The 19,406-nt window shown below is 44.1% G+C and overlaps 1 protein-coding gene across 2 annotated transcripts in view; it reads right to left on the bottom strand.

The window, feature by feature from the left end:
- The window catches only part of BICC1 (BicC family RNA binding protein 1), a 111,153-nt gene extending 103,103 nt beyond the window's left edge, over positions 1-8,050 (bottom strand). For both annotated transcript variants that reach the window (XM_053388305.1, XM_053388306.1), the window contains exon 1: positions 7,465-8,050. In XM_053388305.1, coding sequence (XP_053244280.1) covers positions 7,465-8,035 — 571 coding nt within the window. In that variant the 5' untranslated portion in view covers positions 8,036-8,050. The remainder of the gene's footprint in view (positions 1-7,464) is intronic.
- Positions 8,051-19,406: the final 11,356 nt, after the last annotated feature.

Raw genomic sequence — 19,406 nt, 5'->3', positions numbered from 1 at the left:
CTTAAGTTTAAGAGAAAAGAAAGAGTTTTTAAAGCATTTTACGTGTCCCAGCAGTCTTTTTTGATGCTCATTTGCAGGAAACCCTCCCTGGCATGGAGCCTGTCCTGACAACAGGTATTCAAAGTTACCAGCACATCTGCTGAAAGGAAGTTTGAGAATGTCATCTTTAGCCAGAATCTCTGGTTTGCCTTAACTACATTCGCAGCTACTGCTATGAGATTTTTTTTCCAGTAACACAAAGAAAATGTTAGCTTGCTCCCTTTGCAAGGTCCACAGATTTCTGCAGTGGAGGTAAACGGAACTGATACAAGTAGACACAGCGGAATTCTTGCTTTTATGTAACCTTTAGTGCCAATTTTCATGTCTGTAGCTGAGACATCATTATTTTGTTGAATTTAAGTTCTTTGAAAATGATATTGCTACTTTCCATCACTGCCCTTTCTTTATCAGAGCACTGACTTGCCTTCTGCACTGCAGTGAGGATAATATTTTTGCTGCTCTCTCAGCTACCATTTTTTAGTACTGGGGCTATCTCCTTGCACTGAATAAAGAAGCACTGAAATGACTTGCATTTTACAAGGACACTTATTTCTTTCTAAGAGAGAAACATTACACCAGAGTAATGGCCAGGTAAGCAGAAAACTAGAATGTTAAGTAGCATTTTCCTTCCATTTCAGGCCACCAATATGCCACAGATGACTAACACAGATACATATGGGCAGACAGGTTAGTAAAGATTGTTGTACACTACTAACTTTTGTGGGATTTGCAAGGTTGTGTTCCATGCTAGCTCCAAACTATCTATACTGCCTCTTATAAGTATGCCAGGCAAAGTGCAGTAACTTACTACTGCATTTCCCAAAAGCAATTTAGCAGCAAATTGCAGCTGACAAACTCCAAGCTCCACAAACTTTGGGTGAAGTCCTGAAATACCTAGCACTACATTGCCAGCACAATAGTACCCAAACACAGTTGTTCTTCACATTCAGTAACGTATGGGCAAGCACAAAACGGGGCATGGGCTGCATGTCATGTCCAATGGACCCAGCTCAGATTTCTGATGATTGTTTGATCTCCAGCCTTCAATGAAGAAAGGTTATTAGTACACAGAACCTTAAAATCATTGTGTTTTAAAATAGAGTGTTTCTATAAGTACAAAGCAACATTTCCAATGAACACATCACTTGTTTGGGGTCATTCTCATTCAATACTTCTAACAGCAACTCTAGTCTAGAATTAATGCCAATTACTTTCCTGACAGCTTAGAATCTGTAGTGTTTAAGAAGCGATATTCAGATTTATTAAATATCATGCAGCAATTCAAGTCAGTCATGGCCCTCCAAACTCACAAGCTATTTGTAACAGAATCCCTGGAGTCTAAGTGCTGGCCTTGTTCGCATGATGAAAAGGGTGGGCTCCTGGAGACGAGATTGTGGTCACTTTGCTACTCATTCATAATTTTGCTGTTGCAAGCTGAGCTGAGCTGTGGTTTAGCTTGTTGTCAGAACCTAGGCTTATGGTTTAGCACTCTCCAGAGAAACCATGAGCTGTAACCAAGCTTTGTCCTATAGTTTACAGCTCATGGTTTGTTTGGGAGAGATAAGCCATGAATCTGGGTTGGGATGACATGTTAAACAGAACTATGGCTTAGCTCAGTGCTCCCACCCACCAAAAAATAAAAACAAAAAGTGGAGCAAGGTGAGGGAGCAATAGGGAAAGGGGCCTTTTCAGTAGTGGTAGTCTACTTGTGGGACTTTTCTTCAAGGAGACTAACCTGGTGACCGCATCAATGTATTTTAGGGCTTTGGTGTTTGTTTGTTTTTAAAAAGAACCCTCAGGTTTGTAGTATCTGATGCCCTCCCTGCCTCCAGCTACAATTATTAATTGTGTTTTAGAAGCTACTGTAAAATGGACTAGAATTTTTTTACCTGAATGAAGGTACAGACTTAATTTAAAGAATTAGTAAAAATCACTTTCTTGTGGACTGGTTAAATTCCTCTCTGATAATGTTTGTAGAGAAGAACAGTGTGGCTTAGGCACCACCAGTCTGAGAGTGGGTGGAATGCAGGCATGAGATAGAGCATCATTCAATGACCTGTGCAGGTCTTCTCTACAGGTATTACCAAAGTATCAACTATGCTGCTCCAGTACATGCTTCAATTAGGCATCTGTTCCACAGCTGCTGATCAGCTTCATAAGGTGAACAAGGAAGTACTCTTGCCTGAAGCAGCTGAAAAATTAAATACAGCATAAGGACAAAATAAGCAGGGTGCACTGATGGGAAGTTGCATCGCTCCAACTAATCCCTGCTCTCTGTTATGGCTTTTCTGCATACTTTGTATAAGGCAATATATACCCAAGCAGATAAAATCATGCAAGACAGATTAGTGGAAGCAAGCAGAGTCAAGTGGAACTATAAAAAGAGTAGTAAAAATATAAGCAGATCCAGAAGGAGGTACATATTGTGTAAGTTACATTACTTCTTTTTAATATGTATGAAGACAAGTATGACAAGAAAATAAACTAATCTTTTAAAAAAGTGTTTTCTAGCGAACAGAAAGCACATGAGCACCTCCTGTAAATGGGAGACTTCTGTGGGAGAGTGCTGACAATCATCGACCAAATAGTAATTTATCAGTGTGTGCCTGTTGTGACCACTTATTAAATCTGCGTTCCTGAGCCAGGTACATGGATGGGCAAACACCTCCAAAGACAGGTAGCCTTAACTGTCCATCTGCCTAGCAAGAGATAAAATTATGCATACCTCTTGCATGCATGCTCTCTTGCCCAGTGGTAACGTGATTTGGCCAGTGTGGTACAGAGGTTAGGGTGTTCAACTCTCAAACCCCCTCTGAGCTGCAAAGCTTCCTGAGTAACAGTGGGCTAAACACTATGTCTCAGTCTGTGTAAGAACTAAGAGGGGGTCATAATACCTCCTTGAGCTGCTTGGAGGAATTGGGGGGGGGGTTCGAGAGCTAGAATTATATTCCACATCAGGTAAAACCTCATGGCATTATCTGCCATATGTTCCACTACTCAGCTCTGATCAGCTAGCAGTACGATCTCTCACACAAACTTATTTCCAATGATTATACCATGCCTTTAGGGTTTAAGGGCTTCCTCAAATTTTAAAGTTAAATTATAGTCATTACAGTAAATACTGTGATCTCTGCTCAGCTGCATACCAAAAATCCCTCTATCAGCAAAACAAAATATTAACTGCTTAAAGATTAACCTACCCCCAGGAGACTGAATCTAATTTGAAACAAATTCCAAACATTATAGTCAGTCATACTGACTGCTTTTCTACTACCCACAATTCACTGATCTGATGATCAAAAGCTGTGCTATAACCATCTGAATAGAACATTCAGAACTGAACACAGAGGCAACACAGCTACGGGGATATCTTGCAAGAAGTAAACACTACTTCCTATTTTGCGACCGCAAAATAGGGAAAGGGAGTTCTTTAAAATGTGGATCAGCAGCAACATAATTTATTTGTGTGCTGTAGAGACTTAGAAGAGCTACAGAATATTTGGAAAGGTGCGTTGGAGAGTTCAGTCCCGGTGCTCTGCAATTGTGAAGGCATGAAGGAAACAAGTATATAGTGCTCACTTGCAAAGCCTTGATTATAAGTTAGCCACATGAATGTTGCAGAGTGCTGTGCATGTTGCCAGCTTGTTTGTTTTTTAAAATATATTTTATTGAACAATTTTAGCAAACAAATTATCAATCAACATAACCATTTACATTCCCCCCCCCTTCCCTCTCCCCACAAGGACTTCCCTCAGCTCCCCTCCCTGGTTTCTTTACACATACAATCCTCTGCATATTATAAAATTGTACAAATTGTTGCCTTTTCTATCATATATTCAACTGATAACTTTGTGGATGTTTATTCAAAACCTGCCAAGGAGTCTAAATCATTTTGTTGTCTTTTTTAGATAATTTGTTAAAAGGTCCCATTCTTCCTTGAAGTCATGGTTGTCCTTGTTACACAGTTTGTATGTCAACTTATCCAATTCCACATAGCTCATCAATTTATCTTGCCACTACATGTTGCCAGCTTGTTGAACCATTGCAGGAGTTGTAGGCCAACAACGTATGAGGGGAGCAGAGTTTCTCCATCTTTGATCTGCATACATTATAATATGAGCCATGTTATGATCAAAGACCCACCAAACCTAGCCACCCTACACCAAGCATAGACATATAGTGGGATGTTTTAGAAGGGCTTATGTACAGAGTTCATAAAATTATTGTAATCCTGCTTTTCCACTTTAAAAAAATGTTACAGGTGGTTCACAACATAATCAGCATTCTAAACTGCAAAGCAATAAAATGGAGTTATTTGCTTTGATCAAAGGAAAGGTTTCTGGATAATTTCTGATCTCCACCACTAAAGCACAGGGACCATTAAAAGCTCAATTAGGTACACAAATGCTGAGGATTTCCAACTATTTCTAATCTACACATCTGCCTTCATAAGCAGCCCTCGTAAATGTTTTATCAAAAACTGTCTACTTAAGTTTCAGCAAGGGTAACGCAATTCAAAACAGAACAAATTTTTAAGGCAACCCATCATAATAAACAGGCAACAGAAAACACTCGGTTCTCCTCTACACAATGCACTCAAACATTTTCACTTTTGTTAGTAAACTGATGCAGTTAATTTCTAGCCTACCTTCCACATTATAGGAGTTCAACAATACTACGTGAATTGTCTCAGTACTACTGAGTTTTCATTCATGGAACAATGGTTTCCAAACTGCAGAACTCTAGGATACTGCAATCATTTATGGATTCCATGATGAGAAGATAAGTAATGGTGGATATGCTGCCTAAAGCACTCTTTTGTAGACTACTTCCAATCTTTCCCTGCAACCCAAAACCGCAGGAGATTGTGGGTTCATCTTACTGAAAATACGTAAGAAATTGTATGACAGTTATTAATGTCCATGCTATGCATTTCTGCCCCATGATACCTGGTCACACCCTCCCACATTTTCAAGTGCTGGAAAAACATACAAAATCCATTGTAACCAGATACTAAATGGGGTGATATAAAATGAGTATACACACCACAAATTAGGGCACTGTTATAGCACCTACTTAAAAGACTGCAGAAAAAGAAAAAAGACAGCAGCAACAATTTGGACTCAGGGGAACCAAACAGCATCAATGTCCTACAAAGTTACCCAGAATCCTTTGCAACATCAGCCTTATGAAATGGATCCTGGGGAAGTTTGAACTCAAGTAATTTAGAAAGTGAAGGACAAGTTTACTGCTTTATTTGGAACTGTATAAGGAAATAATGTCAGATTATACCAGCTGCAAATATTTTTAAAAGCCTGGCTTTGGATAATTTCCAAAAAGCCTCCTATACTACAGATGTTCATTTTATAGTGTTCAATTTCCTTAATGCTTTCCCTTCTAAAGGGGTTGCCCATAAATTGGTTACAAAATTATCTTACCACTTCGACAGTCACTCACACTATGCAACAGAGTATTCATTTCAGAGTGCAGAATGCATATGTTACCCGTAATTAAGCAGGGCTAATAAGTTGCCTGGAAAACCTACATCTCTGAGATGCTGTGAAGCAGAACTTTGGGCCTGTGTTAATGATTAAGTTTTTTAAAAACAAAACAAAACACATAGAAGCTATTGAGAGTCACTTTGCACCAAGCCCCTAAAAACGCTAATTTCTCGACAAATGTGGACTCCTCAGTTTAGAGAAACAAGCACTTCCAGCCTCTGAAAAACAGCAGAGGCTATAAGCACTGACATCTGTAGAAAGGAGAGTTTATCCACATCTGGGACCTGATGTGTTTGGGAAACAAACGGGAAGGAAAGATGAGAGGAGGGAGGAGAAAACAAAACAGCCAGCGAAGTTTGGAGACAGCGTATTTCAGTGTGTGCTCTGCAAACTATTTCTAGCCTTGCATTTTAGATGGCACATTGGAGTAGGAAGGTTGGGGGGGGGGGAGTGAAGAGACTGAACTTGGAGCATCCCAGAAACACCAAATTACAGCAGCCACTATTCCTAGAATGGAAGAAATGACATCCTGCTTTGAAACAGGGTAAAAATGAAAGCTTTGGCTAGAAATCCACACACAGAAAAGGGTCCATTTCTCCAGCTTTGCTAAAGATCTCAGCGCACTGAGGGTGCCTCTAGCCCCCAATTCTCTCCATGTGTCAAGGCCAGCCCCTTGACTCCTGACAGCCCCCTCTCCATCCTCCCACCACCACCAAAGCTCTGTTAATGAAATATTTTCAATCAAAAGGGGTGAACTGCTCCTCCTGGCCATGCAACACACAAGCCCTTGAAAGCTATCTTCCCAAAAGTCCACAAAGGGAGGAAGAAGTAGACAGACACTGCCAGCAACTTCTAAATGCTGACAGAGGGGGAAGAGGTGCTCCTTAAAACTGGGGGTGGGGTTTTCCCCAATAGCTGGTGCTGAGCACCTTTCCTGCTTTACCCTCACCAGCAATGCCCCTAAGGATCCCACACGGGCACTGGCCTTGAAGATCCCACATGGTGCTGGGACCATTTCTCTGTTAATTTATTAAGGCCATGCTGTATAAAGCAAACTACCTGGGGAATGAACTCTTTTCTGGAGGGATGTGTGGCTTTAAAAAAAAAATGTTTTCCAGTGATGCTGATAATGCCAGGGTTGAAGGTTTGATCCCCATATAGGACAGCTGCACATTCTTGCATTGCAGGGTGCTGGACTAGATGACTCCAGGGTCCCTTCCAATTCTATGGTTCTATGGCCAAGCAGAGAGGAGGATTTCACCACACATTAGGATGCGGAAGTGTGGCAGAATGGGCTATTCTGTCCTCCTCCTTGGAGATACTCCAAGCTGCAGTTTAAGTCCCCAAAAGGAGGGAAGGGAAAACTGGATTGTTGTGTGAAGAATTGGGATTCAATAAAGAATCCCTGAATGGGAAGGGACCCCAAGGGTCATCTAGTCCAGCCCCCTACAATGCAAGCATCTCAACTAGATCCCACAGATTGCATAAGCCAACTATTCTTCCTCCTGCGGGGGGGGGGGAGAACTGTGCCAAGGGAGATGGAAAAAGACAAAAGATCAATGTCTGGATTTCACAAAAAGTTCGTGGAGAAATACGGTACATCAAGTAGTACGGGGCGGGGATGCTTTCCCTACAGCCCAGCAAGGCAAAGGCGCCCCCTTCCTTCCAGGCTGGACACGCAAGCGAGCCCGGGGAGGGGGCTTCCTCACGAGACGCTGGCTGCGTGGTCCTCTCTGCCACGTGGTGAGGAGGACGTTCCCCACCGCGCGTCTAACGGGCAGCGAATAGCGGCGAGGGAGGCAAAGCGGAATGCTCGGGCCAAGTTGCGCAGGCGCCGCGCGGCCGCCCCAGCCGCGGTTCCCTGGAGTCCCTCGGCGTCGCCCGCCCGCCCGCTCGCCTTTCTCTCCCGCCGCGGGCTCCTCACCTTGCAGCATGGCCTCCAGCTTCTTCCTGTCCACGCGGAACCTCTCCTCGCCCCACTCGGGGCTGGCCGAGGGGGCTCGGGCGGGGCCGGCCGCCGAGGAGCCGCCGTCGTCGTCGGGCAGCGGCGAGTCGGCGCTGCGCTCGCTGTTGGAGCCCGGGTCCGAGAGCGGGTAGCCGTGAGGAGGAGCCGCCATCCCCGCGACCCACTCGGCGGCGGCGGAGGACGCTGAGGCGACGGCGGCCGCCCCGCTGCCCTCAGCCTCCTGCCCGCAGCAGCAATAGCAGCAGCCGCCGTCGTCCCCTGTCCGGCCGCCGCCGCCGCGGGAAGCTATTTGGCCCCACAGCCGCCCGCCGCCCGCTTCATCCCAGCCCGCCAGAGCCTCGCTGGTCCCGGCGGCGGCGGCGGTGGCGCCTGCCTCCTCAGCCTCCAGCTCAGGCTCCCCGCCGAGCGCGCGGCTGTCCCTCTTGCTGCTGCAGCCGCTCGCCTTGCACAGCGCTTGTCCCGGGCCGGCTGCAGCTCTGCTGCGCCCCCATCCCGCGCGCAGTCCGCACAGCATCCCCGCCTCCTCCATGGAGCGGCGAGAGGCGCGCGCCGACGGGGAGGGAGGGATATCCGAGGGGAGAAAAGGGGCGGCGCGGCGCGCGAGGGCGGGAGCCGCCGACGAGGGCGCCGCATAAATAGAGCCGGCGGAGGCTGCGCTCGCGCGAGGCGCCAGAGGCTCCGCCCAAAGCTATAAGTAGCGGCCTCCTCGCCCCGCCCTGCTGGGTTTCTGTGGTCCAGACGCTGCTGAGACTTCTCAGAAGTTGGGCCGGGGTGGATTTGGCACTGGGATAGGTTGCTAAGCACTTCCCCCACTCACCCACCCATTCCAGACATTTTCCCACTCAAAATTGCCTCCAGTGAGAAGGAGTGGCTGCAAGAGACACAAATACTGTAGCCTTCCCACAGTAGGTGAAAAAGCAATGGTTATTTTGAGCTGAAAAATCAATAGGGGACAAAAGGCTAAGAAGTCTTTGACTATGTGCCCTTTCCCTATTCAGACTTCAGGCTGTGTGAGAGAGCTCAAATAATTCCATATAAAATGTGCTTTGAACTTTACTGACAGTAATCAAAGGATTATATATTTCCCAGATATGCCAAGAGTGTTTGGAGGCAATGGTGGATAGGCATAAATGTATCCCCTGAGATGCTCTCTCACTTTAAAAACAAGCAGTCAAACCTAGGGTTAGGCGAGGAATGCAGCCAGGCGAGGTAGCCCTACTTCCCTTTGTAGAAATTAATCCATTGCAGGCCCAGGGTGTTGTAATGACCACTAGCTGCCACGTGACATTTCATGTATTCAGCCAAATTGATGAAGGGTGTGTCTAAGAATGACTATTGAGTAGGATTGCCATACATCTAGAACTTCCCGGACATAGCGGTTGGAAACAGTGTCTGGAAGGAAATCGTTTAAATGTCATGTTGGAAGCGTAGAATTTACCAAAACATAGGTTTAAAACTTTGGGCAATTTTCTATTAAAAAGCTCAACAACTTTTGTGTCCGGATTTTCACTTTTGAAATATGGCAACCCTACTATTGAAAGAAATGAAACCCCCATGTTCAGAGGAAGTATATACCTCTGACTGTCTAATAGTAGGGAACAAGGAATGGTTATTGCCATTGTACAGTCTTTGGGATCAGAGGTGCCACTTACAAAGACTTATTGCCAAATAGAATTATTTCCTGGTAAAAATGCAGAACATTGCTTTGTTAAACAGGCCTGTGCAGTTATTGTGCATGCTAAAAGCACAAAACCTTTTGCTTTGAAGAAAAGAGAGACTAAGGAGAGTTATTACAAATTAACTAGAAGGGTTGCTGATGTACTGGGGCCAAAACGTGGCACTTAATTTAAAAAGAAAAGGGGGGGGAATAGTAAATCTCTAGCCCTCCAAAAAGATAGTTATGAAGCAAAAGTGAAGGAACCCTCCCAAGCCATTTCTCTGAGATGAACCAACCTGACTGCTCCCACATTTCATTGTTTTAAACCAATGAGGGAAGTCAGAGCTGTGATTGATGAATGAATTTGGACACCAGTCGACAGGAATCCTTGTGGTCCTAAGAACTGCCCCCCCCCCCACTTGGGTGCACTTTTCCTGCTTATGTAGTCCTTTGAATCTCTATAGCTTGCCCTTTTTCTACTAACAATGAAGATGCATCTTTCCTGAGGGGTAGATTTATCTGAGAGCTGGTACGCCCTACTTTTTTTCTTTTTGCAAATAAAAAGGTAAAGGGACCCCTGACCTACTACTACACAATAAGTGCATATAGATATTAAACAGCACCCCTGCCCTGCACTGATGGCAAATGCAAAATATGAAAACTTTGCAAAGAGACTTAGGAGTGTCTTCTGCTAGGGAGGAGCTAAACCAGGCACTGTATATTTCACTTGCAGTACAATGGTGTGAATGGCTGCTCAGAAGTAAGAACTTTGTGTTTTAAGTGAAGACAGGATTACAACCTAGGCTTTGGGGGAAAGCAGGGTTCTTGTGCCTTTAACAACTCTGTAGCAGACAGAAATTCTAGAAGCTAAGCTCCCCTTCCCAATAAAATTATGGGGAAAGCTTCATATTCTGCCTGTCAAACATCTTATTATGTGTGTGACCACTGATTTAATCTTGTACCCTCAACTCCAACTGCAAAAAGGATGAAATTTTATGCAACTCTGTGTCCTCTTGGGTGAGTGGTTCAGAGAGCCCAATCCACATACAGTGTACTGGGCCCAGAAAATCCTGTTTGCATTCTTGCTATCCTCAGCCTATGTCAGTTTGCATTTCTTAGTACAGAAAGTATTGATCTGATGTGTAGAGATCTTTCCTGTTCTAATTGATTCAAGAGGGTTCTGGAGGCTTCTGTGTGCGAAAGAAACAAGCAGAAGGTTCATGATGGTTATTCCTTCAGAGAAGCTGAGTACAGCTGGCTTAAACTGGTTCTCTTATCTCTTCTGTCAAGGTCATGCTGACTATAAAAGTAGGGCCAGAAGGAGCCTAGGTTTCACTTTTCTATTTCTATCTCTTTTTCTTCTGGTGAGGTGTTCTGTACATAGGTGTACATAGGTGTTATATCCATATGCTTAGTGTTGAGGTTTAGTCTTATTGTAAGTTATTGTAAGTTTAAGTTAAGTCTGCTGCAACTGGGGTTCTTATGGACAGGGCCAATCCTGAATGTATTGGATTTGTAACCATTATTCTCATTTGCCTTCCGTAGCAGTAAAGCTCTGCTGGATGAAATATAATTGCCTCTGGTCTATTTTTTGGGAATCCTGCAACGTGCTTCAGTCTGATCTGGATCAATATTGAGTAGAATTTCATGACAGCCTAAGCCTGTAATCTGTAACACAGGCTGAGACTTTATGAACATCTAACTGGAAGTGAATCTTACTGAGCCCAGTGGAACTTATTTCTGCACTGACAAGCATTGCAGCACGTATAATAATAATGGCCTACTGTCTGTGGCTGCTGTAATGGTTAATGAGATTGAATGAAAAGGTCTGGGTAAAATATATAATATTCAGACTACCAAGTACCACCACTATATCAGCAGTAAAATAAACAATGAAGTAAATCAGTGGTTTTCTGGGAATAACCCATGAACATCTATATATCCCTTGCATTTATATGTATTTCTTTTACCGTGGAAATACACCCTTTAGTAATGGGGTCTTACATTCCAGTTAAAAGAAAAGGCTCAGCATTTTTAAGCAGAAGTTTGTATGCAATTATTGTATTGATTATACACATTATATTTATCCTGTTATATCCGTTTTCTGTTACTCTGCTTTAGCAATTACTGTAATTTTCTGTGTTTAAGACTAGGTTTTTTTAGCTAAAAAATAATATTAAAAAGGGGGTAGTCTTATACACTGGGCAATCTCCCCCCATTTTCTTAATTTTAGTCCCCCAAAATAGGAGGCATCTTATACACGGGGGCGTGTCATAAACAGAAAAATATGGTATGTATCTGGGAAGAGGATGATAGGTACTTAAAGCTTTCTCTATCGTGCCTTCCTTTCCTCCCACTTCAGGTCCCACGGAATCTATGTACAGAGAAGACCAGGGATCACAATCTCTCCCGGTTCTCCTCCTGTGATGAAACCATGCAACAGATGCACAGGGTTCAGGCGTCTATAAGAGCTCGGCCATTTGCCCTGGATGGAAGCCATATTTCTTAATTCTCAATGTGTGTAGGAAATGCTGCAGTTGTTCATTGCTGATGAATAGGCACCCTGTACATGTTTGGATATATTTTCCTTTATTATATATTATCACACCAGACCCATTTCCTGAAAGAAAGGGCATGGCTTGAGTGTGCTTGAAAGAGAGGAGTGGGATTACAAAACCAACAGTGCTCACTAGAGAAATCTTCTGCATATACCACTTATCCTCCGCCATCTGCCTCTTTTCCTGGGCTTCTTCTAATGCACCTTCTTTTCATCTACCCCCACCATCTTCCCACTTCTCTTCACTTCTGTGAAACTGGGGTAGTCAACTTGGTGACCTCCAGATGTCGCTGAACTCTAGTCTCCAATATTCCATTATTGAGCTAAGTCCTGTGGCATGCGGTAGCTTCTCAGCTTCAGGAGGTCCTGGATGACCTGTATCCATTCCAGTATGACTTCAGCCCTGATTAAGGGACAGAAACAGCTTTGGTTACCTTGGTAGACAACCTTTGCCAGGAGTTGGAGACAGAGGGTATCCCTGTTGGTTCTGCTGGACCTCTCATTGGCTTTTTGATACCATTGTATATATATCATTATGTGTGTATCCACACATACACATTCAGGGTTTTTGTTGTTGTTGTTGTTTAGTCGTTTAGTCGTGTCCGACTCTTCGTGACCCCATGGACCAGAGCACGCCAGGCACCTCTGTCCTCCACTACCTCCCGCAGTTTGGTCAAACTCATGCTGGTAACCTCGAAAACACTATCCAACCATCTCGTCCTCTGTCGCCCCCTTCTCCTTGTGCCCTCCATCTTTCCCAGCATCAGTGTCTTCTCCAGGGAGTCTTCTCTTCTCATGAGGTGGCCAAAGTACTGGAGCCTCAGCTTCACGATCTGTCCTTCCAGTGAGCACTCAGGGCTGATTTCATTAAGAATGGATGCGTTTGATCTTCTTGCAGTCCATGGGACTCTCAAGAGTCTTCTCCAGCACCATAATTCAAAAGCATCAATTCTTCGGCGATCAGCCTTCTTTATGGTCCAGCTCTCACTTCCATACATCACTACTGGGAAAACCATGGCTTTAACTATACGGACCTTTGTTGGCAAGGTGACGTCTCTACTTCTCAAGATGCTGTCTAGGCCTGTCATTGCCCTTCTCCCAAGAAGCAGGCGTCTTTTAATTTCGTGGCTGCTGTCACCATCTGCAGTGATCATGGAGCCCAAGAAAGTAAAATCTCTCACTGCCTCCATTTCTTCCCCTTCTATTTGCCAGGAGGTGATGGGACCAGTGGCCATGATCTTCGTTTTTTTGATGTTGAGCCTCAGACCATATTTTGCGCTCTCCTCTTTCACCCTCATTAAAAGGTTCTTTAATTCCTCCTCACTTTCTGCCACCAAGGTTGTGTCATCTGCATATCTGAGGTTGTTGATATTTCTTCCGGCAATCTTAATTCCAGCTTGGGATTCATCCAGCCCAGCCTTTCGCATGATGTATTCTGCATATAAATTAAATAAGCAGGGAGATAAAATACAGCCTTGTCGTACTCCTTTCCCAATTTTGAACCAATCAGTTGTTCCATATCCAGTTCTAACTGTAGCTTCTTGTCCCACATAGAGATTTCTCAGGAGACAGATGAGGTGATCAGGCACTCCCATTTCTTTAAGAACTTGCCATAGTTTGCTGTGGTCGACACAGTCAAAGGCTTTTGCATAGTCAATGAAGCAGAAGTAGATGTTTTTCTGGAACTCTCTAGCTTTCTCCATAATCCAGCGCATGTTTGCAATTTGGTCTCTGGTTCCTCTGCCTCTTCTAAATCCAGCTTGCACTTCTGGGAGTTCTCGATCCACATACTGTTTGAGCCTTCCTTGTAGAATTTTAAGCATAACCTTGCTAGCGTGTGAAATGAGTGCAATTGTGCGGTAGTTGAAGCATTCTTTGGCACTGCCCTTCTTTGGGATTGGGATGTAGACTGATCTTCTCCAATCTTCTGGCCACTGCTGAGTTTTCCAAATTTGCTGGCATATTGAGTGTAGCACCTTAACAGCATCATCTTTTAAAATTTTAAACAGTTCAGCTGGAATACCATCACTTCCACTGGCCTTGTTATTTGCAGTGCTTTCTAAGGCCCATTTGACTTCACTTTCCAGGATGTCTGGCTCAAGGTCAGCAACCACACTACCTGGGGTGTACGAGACATCCATATCTTTCTGGTATAATTCCTCTGTGTATTCTTGCCACCTCTTCTTGATGTCTTCTGCTTCTGTTAGGTCCTTACCACTTTTGTCCTTTATTATGGTGATCTTTGTACGAAATGTTCCTTTCATATCTCCAATTTTCTTGAACAGATCTCTGGTTCTTCCCATTCTGTTGTTTTCCTCTATTTGTTTGCATTGCTCGTTTAAGAAGGCCTTCTTGTCTCTCCTTGCTATTCTTTGGAAATCTGCATTCAATTTCCTGTATCTTTCACTATCTCCCTCGCATTTTGCTTGCCTTCTCTCCTCCGCTATTTGTAAGGCCTTGTTGGACAGCCACTTTGCTTTCTTGCATTTCCTTTTCATTGGGATGGTTTTCGTTGCTGCCTCCTGTACAATGTTACGAGCCTCCATCCATAGTTCTTCAGGCACTCTGTCCACCAAATCTAAGTCCTTAAACCTGTTCGTCACTTCCACTGTGTATTCATAAGGGATTTGACTTAGATTGTATCTTACCGGCCCAGTGGTTTTTCCTACTTTCTTCAGTTTAAGCTTGAATTTTGCTATAAGAAGCTGATGATCTGAGCCACAGTCAGCTCCAGGTCTTGTTTTTGCTGACTGTATAGAGCTTCTCCATCTTTGGCTGCAGAGAATATAATCAATCTGATTTCGATGTTGCCCATCTGGTGATGTCCATGTGTAGAGTCGTCTCTTGTGTTGTTGGAAAAGCGTGTTTGTGATGACCAGCTTGTTCTCTTGACAGAACTCTATTAGCCTTTGCCCTGCTTCGTTTTGATCTCCAAGGCCAAACTTGCCAGTTGTTCCTTTTATCTCTTGCCTCCCTACTTTAGCATTCCAATCCCCTATAATGAGAAGAACATCCTTCTTTGGTGTCACTTCTATAAGGTGTTGTAAGTCTTCATAGAATTGGTCAATTTCAGTTTCTTCAGCACCAGTAGTTGGTGCATAAACTTGGATTACTGTGATGTTAAAAGGTCTGCCTTGGATTCGTATCGAGATCATTCTATCATTTTTGAGATTGCATCCCAGTACAGCTTTCGCCACTCTTTTGTTGACTATGAGGGCCACTCCATTTCTTTTACGGGTTTCTTGCCCACAGTAGTAGATGTGATAGTCATCCGAACTGAATTCGCCCATTCCCGTCCATTTTAGTTCACTGATGCCCAGGATGTCAATATTTATTCTTGCCATCTCATTTTTGACCACCTCCAACTTACCTAGGTTCATGGTTCTTACATTCCAGGTTCCTATGCAATATTTTTCTTTACAGCATTGGACTTTCCTTTCACTTCCAGGCATATCCGCAACTGAGCGTCCTTTCGGCTTTGGCCCAGCCGCTTCATCAGCTCTGGATCTACTTGTACTTGCCCTCCGCTCTTCCCCAGTAGCATGTTGGACGCCTTCCGACCTGAGGGGCTCATCTTCCAGCGTCATAACTTTTATATGCCTGTTGTCTTTGTCCATGGAGTTTTCTTGGCAAGGATACTGGAGTGGCTTGCCGGTTCCTCCTCCAGGTGGATCACGTTTGGTCAAAACTCTCCACTATGACCTGTTCATCTTGTGTGCCCTGCTCGGCGTAGTTCATAGCTTCTCTGAGTTCTTCATGCTGTGAGCTGCCTTGGATCATGTATTAGGAGAAAGGTACGGCATTAAATAAATATATAATAAATCTCCCATCAGTCCCAGCTAGCATGGCCAACAATCAGGTATGATAGGAGTTGTATTCCAAAAACATCTGGAGGGCCCATGTTAGTTATTCCTGCTATAGAATCTCTTGTTGGGCCATTTATCAAAATCCTGTGCCAACATCTGGCCCAGAAAGAGCCATGATACTGACACCAGAGACTGCTCATGGAGCCACGATTCCATCATTGCCCTATCTCCTGTATGCCCCCTCAAAGCCTTTGTAAATCAGCCCATCACATCATATAGCATGTGTTGCAAGCAATATGGAGTGTTTCTCCCACGTATTCCAAGGAAGGCCTAAAATGCCAAGTGCATGATTTAGTTTAAGTTACCCTTAAATGAAACTGAAAGCCACATTCTTAATTGTTAGAACAACATGACATGGGCAGACGACTGGAGAAAATAAGGAGAAGTTGGCAGATAGCAGCTCCAGTGCTTAGAGAGAATATTGGTTGGGGTTGACTTTGGCACGTGTAACTCCATACTTTTTTGTGTGTGGCTAGTAGTTTTGATCAAAGCAAAGAATAACAAGAGCTTTTTCATTCTGTTATATCCTTTTATAATGATTCCTGTAATGACTCTCAGGCTCCTTTGTGGCCTCGGAACCCCAAACCGAATGAAGGACAAATTTCTTACCAGCCCCAAATATGCAACACAGAATTAGTAAAATGATACCTTGTACTGGAGCCACTGCTGTTGATGTAGGAGCAGGGAAGCAAAATTTACCCAAGTCTCCTTTAAAAAGAGGGAATTTTATTAGCACATTAGCAATAATCGACCCTGCCCCGAATTCCTTCACTATGTGGCCAGCCATAATGGGGAATGGGGAAAAAAGAATTCCTTTCTGAGTCTTGACCTCCAAAGAGGCACTAATGAACTTCGAGGCTGAGGCCTCAAGCAGCCAGAACTTCAAGCAGTTCATTTCTCCAAGAAGGGGAACAACTGTGTTTCACCCCTGTGCATTTATTGTGAAGTGGGACCATTTGCATCACAACCTGAATGTTCCCAACCAATGTTCTTTAGCAATAGTGGGTGAGGGTGGCTTTCTCCCTCAAGCCCTCAGTCAAATTGATTCCAAATGCCAGAGAAGTTCTGGTCCAGTTTCCTAACCAGCTTGCCTCACAGATAGCCCTGTCCATGTCCCTTCACCACCCAAACATATCTGACAGTTGTGACAGCAACATAGTAGAGGGTTCGCAATGGGAGCTCCCAGGAGTCAAGAACCACGAGGAATATATAGGGTGCCACCCAGCTAACTTGTTCCCTAAGCACAAGGATTTCCACTTGTTCAATGGAACTCCTCCTCTCCCCAAATTCAGTTGCACAAGCAGACATCCTTACCACGATGGAACAGTCAATTAGTGCTACATTGGGTACAACCCAGAATTCCTTCAATCCTACTAGGAACATCACATTTCCCATGGTTTCTGGTTTTTGGAATGTCATCACCAGCATGCATTGCAGCATCCTGGGTATCGGGAATCATGGGAAGTGCAATTCTCCCATGCTTCCTAATAGGCATGTAAGAACCATGGGATCTATATTCCCTATGGGTCCTGATACCAGTGGTGCCGCAATAAAACTGCTAGCACATTTGCATAACTAAGCGGGGTCTAGTATGGTCTTTCCACTTTGGAAACTGTAATTATGATTAGGTGGAAGGCATTAGCACAAATGTTGTTTGTTGAGTTTTATGGGGGGGGGAGAGATTAACTGGGGAGGGTTGGGGAAAAAGAGGCTTCTGGGGTGTGGAGTTCCAAGTGGCCTCAGGGCCAGGAATCTTAAAAAAACACACACACCAAACAAACCCAAATCAATTATTGTCCCTAAACCCATTCTGGATTGAGGTTTTGGAGTAGGGGGCTCACCCATTATTAATATTATTCCTTCCTATCTAGGTTAGTTCTAAAATGAAGGCTGACATTTTAATGCAGAGTTCCCTGGAAGTTCAACTCAATAAAACTTACTTCTGAGTTGCAAATGACTGGGTCTCTACACAATGAAATAACAGTAATAATAATTAGGCCTTTTGGTTCAGAACATATAAATATGAATTAACGTACCACTCTGGTAAAATGAAATGAATAGCTATTCGTAGATTATTTGAGCTTAATTTGTTCATTTTGACTGAAATGTGCACAATAGCTGTCTATTTCGCTGTGAGGGAGTTTGGAAATATTTTCTCTGGCTTAGACATTCTACCATATAATCTGGACCTCATTAAATGTAAGGCATATGGGTCTCTCTCCCCCCCCCAAACCTTGTGTGGGTGGGCATGCCCAGGGCACAGAGGCAGCTTGAAATGTAAACCCTTGCAACTAAAACTGACCACTGAGCCTTCTTGATTTTGTTCTCTTGGATGAATCTGGTTGTTGAGATGGGTAACAGCAGCAGCAGCAGCAGCAGCATGAGGCTCTTAAGGATTGCATCCAGTGTTGTCTCACATGCTGCTAACAGAAGGCTCTTGGAGCCAGTGGAGGCTTCTTTCAGCAGAACAGAAAAATAAGGTTATTGTGATATACAGTAGTACCTCGGGTTAAGAACTTAGTTCATTCTGGAGGTCCGTTCTTAACCTGAAACTGTTCTTAACCTGAAGCACCACTTTAGCTAATGGGGCCTCCCGCTGCTGCTGCGCCACTGGAGCACGATTTCTGTTCTCATCCTGAAGCAAAGTTCTTAACCCAAGGTACTATTTCCGGGTTAGCGGAGTCTGTAATCTGAAGCGTCTGTAACCTGAAGCGTCTGTAACCCAACGTACCACTGTATTCACCCTCCCCATTCCATTCACAATCAGCTCCAGAGGACTCAGGGATTTTTCAGTCCACTCTGGGAGGTGACACCATGGGGTGGCCTGGGAAAGCATAAATCACACACACACACACAGACACACACACACACACACACGTAAGTTAAAAGGTCTCTTTCTTTATTCCACGGACATGAGCTTCTGATGGATCAAAGAACATTCCATCAAAGATGGGGCAGCCCTGGATATATGATTTTTGGGGTGCACAAAAGCTCTTAACAAGGTGCATCCATTTTCATGGTGAAAAGAAGATGAAATGGATTTCCTTTGGGGACGGGTTCTCAGACAAATCTTGAATCTAAATGAAATGCACATCTTTGTCCAAGCCATTTCTGCATTATCTTCCACCGAAGGCATTCCCTTCAAACTCAGTGCAATCCTCTGCTCCCTTGTGCTACCTCCACACATTGCTGAATTTGCATTTTATTACAGTTTTACATAGAAAAATATACTTAGCCAGGAATAGTCACTTTTATTAAAAGGAGAAGGAGAAGAAGCAGCAGCTTGTTTCCAGATCACTGCTCTGTAGGGTGCAGTGGGTGCCATGAGTAGAATTTCTTCGGACATAATAACATAGGGAAAGCTATGCTTTCAGTTGTACTTTCTTTCTAGAAAAGCAGAACTTTTAAAAAGAGTTCTCATTTCCCTTCACCATCTCCTTGGTCTGCAGTTTGCCATGAACTGGAGAAGTTTGTGCAAGCCCATGTCCATCTAGGTGTGATTGTGTTTATGCAATTAGTACGTGCAAGATTATGAGAGCAACGCAGTTTTTATACCACCCGGTACACTATCTCTGAGATCAACTTGGCCAATGAACTGTTACTGCTGGAGGTGTAGATGAGAGGTCCAGCACAGGGTAATGATGCTGAAGCCTGTCTCAGCTCTGATGATAGGAGGCTGATATGTAGCATTGAGCTGGAGGTCATCCCTCCTTGCTGGGCGTGCGTCTTCAGGGAGATTAAAGTAGGAGCCGTGGGCAGCGGCACTGCAGGCAGATGACAAACCATGGTATGGTGAGGAGTGCACTGAGAATAGGTCATT

The sequence above is a fragment of the Podarcis raffonei genome, chromosome 5, assembly GCF_027172205.1.
Source record: "Podarcis raffonei isolate rPodRaf1 chromosome 5, rPodRaf1.pri, whole genome shotgun sequence".
NCBI classification, from domain to species: domain Eukaryota; kingdom Metazoa; phylum Chordata; class Lepidosauria; order Squamata; family Lacertidae; genus Podarcis; species Podarcis raffonei.
This window is presented reverse-complemented; position numbering and strand designations above follow the sequence as displayed.